Raw genomic sequence first — 5,585 nt, 5'->3', positions numbered from 1 at the left:
CCTCTGATGCCAGCAGCTGCCACAGAACATCTGTGCTCCCTCCTGCCCTCCCTGTGGCTCCAGGAGGAGCTTTGCATTGCTGCAGTACAAAAATACACCCTGAAAAAGCAGCTTCTGCTCTGCCTGTGGCTCCCAGGCAGGGCCAGGGGAGCAGAGCCACTGCTGGGCCTGGCTGCAGCCAGGAGGAGCTCCCCCAGCTCCTGCAGCCCTCGTGGCCAGGAGCCTGCAGGCAGCCTGTCCCCAGGGCCCTGTGCTACAGCAGGAGCCTGGCCTAGCACCTCAGCCCTGGGCCCAGGGCTGCCACAATCCCTTCACCCCTAAAGAGAGGAACAGCAACTTCCTTCTACATTGTTTCCCCCACAGCAGCACAGGGACAGCGTTGACCTGCCCCCAGCCCCTGTCTGTGCCGCTGGTAACACACCTCCCTCAGCCCCCCAGGCCTGCAGTCACAGCTGGCTGTCCCTGAGCAGCTGCTGCTCAGCTGGAGAAGCCACCACAGCATCAGCCTGCTCTGGAGGACAGGAACCCTTCCAGCACCTCACCCCCTGCCTGCAAGGCACTGAGGCCTCCTCCTCACCCCTCCAGGCACCAGCAGCCCTGCACACCCCGAGCAGCCCTGCACAGGGCAGGGAATGTGACTGCCTGGGTGAGTTCCTCTGCTCTCCCTCCCCCCAGGCTAGCTCTTGTGCAAAGAGGAACTGACCCAGGAGCCAAGGCCTGGCAGCAGGGAGCAGGAGAGGCTGGGCCCCGAGCTGGCTGCCTCACACTCCGGGGGCAGGGTTTGGCTCCCAGCCCAGAGCTCAGCACCAGGAGGGCAAGTTAAAAACCCATAAAGTAAAAGCAAGAGGAAAAGCAAAAAGCCTAAAAGCCTGCCCCAGCTCCCCCTGGCTCTCTCCACCACCCCCTGGCTCCGCAGCAGAGCTGCAGCGCTGCGCCCCGCAGGGCGCTCAGCGCCCGGCTCCGGCCGCCCCCGCCGCGGCTCCCTCGTGGATGTCCAGCTTGGCCTGCACAGTCTTGCAGCCCTTGTCAGAGAAGAGCTTCTGCTCCCTGGGGAAGAAGGTCATCTCCTCCAGCACCGCCTGCACGACCTGCTCGTCCACCAGGTAGCCGCGGGCCTGCATCTCGGCCCTGACGCACAGCGCCACGTGGCGGCGCTCCAGCGGCAGGAAGGGAACGAAGTAGTCGATGAGGTTCCTGTCGATGAGGCTGCTGTGCCACAGCCCACCTGCAGCAGAGGGGCAGAGCAGGGTCACCGGGGGGGCCCTCCAGGGCCCAGGGGATGGCCCAGGCGGGGGAGGAAGCGGCTGACTCACTGTTCTTGTTGTTGAAGACCCCCACGGAGAGCGCGGGCTCCAGGTCCTTCAGCTGGATCTCCTCCCTCCGCCTCCCGCTCAGCCAGAAGTCCAGAGCTGCTTTGTTGATCAGGTCCCCCCCTGCATTGCTGGTCAGGGGAGAGAAGTGAGCGGTGGGGAAGGCAGCCCCAGCTGGCAGCTCTGCTCCAGCCCTGGCAGGCACTGCTGATCCTGACGGCAAGCGGCTCAGCAGGGCAGAACCCTGCGAGTCAAGCCGAGGGCAAGGCTGCAGCCAGCGGCCTGGCAAGGGTTAACCCCTGCCCAGCTGCCTGCTCACTCCCACCCCAGCTCCAGGGAAGGAGGAGATAGGAAGGGCACAAGGGAGGAGGTTTGTGGGGCAAGATAAAGACAGTTTCATAGGTCAGGAGGAGACAAAAGCCAAGAGAGGCCTTGAGGCTTAGCAAGCAGCTCCCAGGAACAGTCCAAACATTGCTGCTATCAACTGTTCCAGCCCAAAGCACAACAGCACAGCAGCTGTGTGCAGCTAGCTCCCTGCCAGGCAGGCCCAGGGCACACTGCACACATCCCACAGGGCTCCCCCAGCCCCTCCGCTCTGCCAGGCTCACAGAGCTCTCCTCTGGCCTTACAGAGAGGATCTTCACTCCAGAGCAGGTCTCTGAGCAAGGTCCCACAGGAACATCATGCCCCCCACCCCAGGGTGGCTGAGGTAGGGGCCAGAGACCTGAGGAAGATGAAGATGGCCTTCCTGTAGGACACTCCGTCGATCTGCTCGTAGTAGTCCAGGAAGGGTTTGATGGCATCGATGAGGCCTGGGTGCATCTTGTCCATCTCATCAAAGATGAAGACAGAGTGGGGACAGGCACTGACATTGCCTCGGATCCAGGCCTGCAGCTGGTCCTGGAAGGAGGGGATGAGAGCCAGAGAGGCAGGGACTGCCCTGGGGTACTGCCAGGGGCAGCATCCCACACTCCCTGCTTGGGTCCTCTCCTGAAGAGCAGCCCCCAGGCTGAGCCTGAGCCCTGCCACACTGAACTTCAGTGCCAACTCCTTTCCTGCTCACAGGGCACTTCCCAACCCTCTGTGCTTCGTGCAGGGTGAAAGACAAAGCCAGGCTGAGGTGGGGAGCCACAGAGAATGAAGTCAGTGGGGTCAGGACAAAGAGTTTGGCAGGAGATGGAAAGAGGGAAAAGCCAGGCAGAGAATCAGTGCCCCCTCTGCCCCTGCAGGGCCCAGAGCAGCAACCACCTTGGCAGCCAGCAGCCTCCACTCTTCCCTCCTCTGCCCCAGATCATGGGAGGGGACATCCCTGGGGCTCACTGGGACAACTGTCCTGGCTGTGTCCCCTCCCAGCCCTCACCCACCCCAGCTCTGTCCCACACAGCCAAGCATCAGTGTGGCACAGGACTGCTCCAGCCACAAACCCCCAGCCCAGCCTGGCCAGTCTGGGGTTTTAAGGGGGATGCCCTGCCAGGAGCAAGCAGCAGGGAAAGCAGCAGCTGGCACCAGGGAGGGGACAGCACCAGGGAGGGGACAGCACCAGGACACTGCCCTGGCTTGGGATTTCTTTGTGCCTTTCCCTCTCTGCAGCCATTTCCCCCTTCGTCCCCCCCGGGCACCAGCTCTGGCATCCCCCAGCCCCTGCAGCCCCCCCCGGACCCAGGGGTTTGGGCACTCCTCCCGGCCCTCCTCACCTTGTAGAGCTTCACTTGGCTGTCGTGGGGGAAGTGGAGGGTGGGCAGGAAGAGGTGGACGAACTTGCTGCGCAGGCCAGCAGGGTGGATGTGCTCCACCAGCAGCTGGCTGAGGAAGTTCTTGCCGGTGCCAGCCCAGCCGTGCAGCGACAGCGTCAGCGGCTTCTTGCGGCCGGGGTTGGTGCTGAAGCCCAGCACCGCCTTCAGGACCACATCCCTGGCCAGGTGCTGCCCGAAGAGCCTGGACTCCAGCTGCACCTTCAGCGCTGCGGGGAGAGGGAGGGCTCAGCACCACCACCAACGGCGCTGCTCACCGGCTGTGCACCAAGGGGAGCTCAGCACCACCACCAACGGCGCTGGTCACCGGCTGTGCACCAAGGGGAGCTCAGCACCACCACCAACGGCGCTGGTCACCGGCTGCGCACCAGGGGAGCTCAGCACCACCACCAACGGCGCTGGTCACCGGCTGTGCACCAGGGGAGCTCAGCACCACCACCAACGGCGCTGGTCACCGGCTGTGCACCAAGGGGAGCTCAGCACCACCACCAACGGCGCTGGTCACCGGCTGCGCACCAGGGGAGCTCAGCACCACCACCAACGGCGCTGGTCACCGGCTGCGCACCAGGGGAGCTCAGCACGGCCACTGCCGGGCACAGCGCTCAGCAGGGCACAGCGCTCAGCAGGGCACAGCGCTCAGCAGGGCACAGCCCCGTACCAGACACGCCGCGGGCCGCCCCGGGGCGCCCCCCGCTCCCGCCGTACCGGTGGCGTTGAGGCGCTGCTCGGCGGCGGGGCAGCACTCCACGTAGCTGCAGTAGAAGCGGGGGTGGGAGAGGAAGCTGGTGAGCGCCCAGGCCACGCCGATGGCCAGGCCCACGCTGATCGGCTCCTGCGCCGCCAGCCCCGGCAGCAGCAGCCAGAGCAACCCAAGCGCCCTCCGCATGGCGACTCCCGCGCGACCCCGCTTCCGCCCGCCGCAGCCCGCGGACCGGAAGTGGCCCTGCCCGCGCGGAGCCGCCGCCGCCGCCATCTTTGTGCAGGGCACAGCCCGCATTGGCTGCCCTGCTGATGACGTCAGCGGGCCGGGGCGTGCCCGTCGCGGGGGCGCCGGTAGGGACAGCTCGGGTGGGGAGGCGGAGGGCAGCAGGGGGCTGCTCGCCAGGGGGCTGCTCGCCGGGGGATGCTCACTTTGCTCCTGCTTCACTTCAGAGCCCCCCCACCCACTCCCCACCGGGGCGACCCTGGCCCAATCTGTTGGCTGCGTCCCTCCGCCCCACCGGGTGCTCGTGCAAGACACCGGCACGAACGGGTGCTGGGCACGGATGCTGGCCCCTGCCTTGTGCTGCCAGCATGAGCCTCCTCTCCCTCCTTCCCCACGCGTGGATGGGGCTGGCAGGCTGGTGCCACACCAGCGGGCAGGGGTGGTTGGGTCAGACTGAGATGAAGCCCAGCTCGGTGTGGCCCTGGGCAGCCTGCTCTAGCTGGAGCTGTCCCTGCGCGCTGCAGGGGGCTTGGACAAGATGGCCTTTGAGTGTCCCTTCCACCCCAGTGCAGTCAGCAGCCCGCAGGGACCACGCCACTGCGGGCACTAATCCTGCCACAACCCCCCCAGAGAAGGCTGGCATTAAAAAGGAAGCCCTCACCACACCGGGAAGGGCCACCGGCCGGCCCCGCTGCCAACCTGGCTCAAGGTGCCCTTGCCACTGCCTTACCGGAGGAGTTCAGAGTGTGGTTCACATGGCAGCACTCCAGGAGACTGCACCTGAGCCAGGACTGAGGGCTGAGGAGGTCCCAAGTGACTGCAGCAGTGGCCACGAGAAGTGAAGCGCTGAGAGGGTCCAAAGCTGGTGCCAAGGCGGGGAGAAGAATAAGGAAGGCAGCAGCAGCGTTCAGGAGCTTCATGGTGCCAAGTGAAAAGCAGCCTGGCTCAGCAGGAAAGGAAAGCAAAAGTCGAGGGGCTGAGGAACTTCCTGGAGCAGGAGGCCAGAGGGACGGGAGCCAAGCGCTGCGGGTGCTGAAGGGTTAACAGAGGGATCACGTCACTCCCGGAGACGTGAAAGTGCTGTGAGCAGGGCAGTGCCACACGAGTGGCAGCAGGGACAGCCCAGCTCCGAGGGCAGCGGGGCTGGCACCTCGCTGCTGGTCGCGCTGGGGGCGGGCTCTCCTCACATGCAGCAAGTGGCAGGGCAGGAGGAGACAGCCTCCAGTTGTGCCAGGGGAGGCTCGGGTTGGGTATTAGGAAAATCCCTTCCCAGGAAGGGTTCTCAGGCCCTGGCACAGGCTGCCCAGGGAGGGGTCGCAGCCCCCATCCCTGGAGGGGTTGCAAAGCCCCCTGGATGTGGTGCTGAGGGATGTGGCTTAGCAGCGGCGGTGGGATCGTGAGGCTCAGGCAGGCGGCGGGGCTGGATGATCTGCGAGGTCTCCCACAGCCTCAGCAGCTCTCCGCTCCGATGCCAGCGGTACCAAGGGGGTCAGCACCTCTGGAAAGGGGCTGGCGGTGCCGCAGCCGGGCGGGGAGGCTGCTGCCCCCTGCGCTTGGCCGTGCCGAGCGCTAGATGGGGCGGCAGGCAAAGGCTTGGCG

At 65.8% G+C, this 5,585-nt stretch overlaps 1 protein-coding gene across 1 annotated transcript; it reads right to left on the bottom strand.

Moving 5' to 3' along the window:
* Positions 1-947: 947 nt before the first annotated feature.
* Positions 948-3,956, bottom strand: TOR1B (torsin family 1 member B). Its single transcript, XM_054174167.1, has 5 exons — positions 3,767-3,956; positions 3,005-3,270; positions 2,035-2,210; positions 1,314-1,441; positions 948-1,225 (listed from the first exon to the last, which is right to left on the bottom strand). The coding sequence occupies exons 1-5, from the start codon at positions 3,945-3,947 to the stop codon at positions 948-950; spliced, it is 1,029 nt and encodes a 342-aa protein (XP_054030142.1). The 5' UTR covers positions 3,948-3,956.
* Between the last annotated feature and the right edge of the window lie 1,629 nt (positions 3,957-5,585).

This window comes from Dryobates pubescens, chromosome 29, assembly GCF_014839835.1.
Source record: "Dryobates pubescens isolate bDryPub1 chromosome 29, bDryPub1.pri, whole genome shotgun sequence".
In the NCBI taxonomy this organism is placed as follows: domain Eukaryota; kingdom Metazoa; phylum Chordata; class Aves; order Piciformes; family Picidae; genus Dryobates; species Dryobates pubescens.
This window is presented reverse-complemented; position numbering and strand designations above follow the sequence as displayed.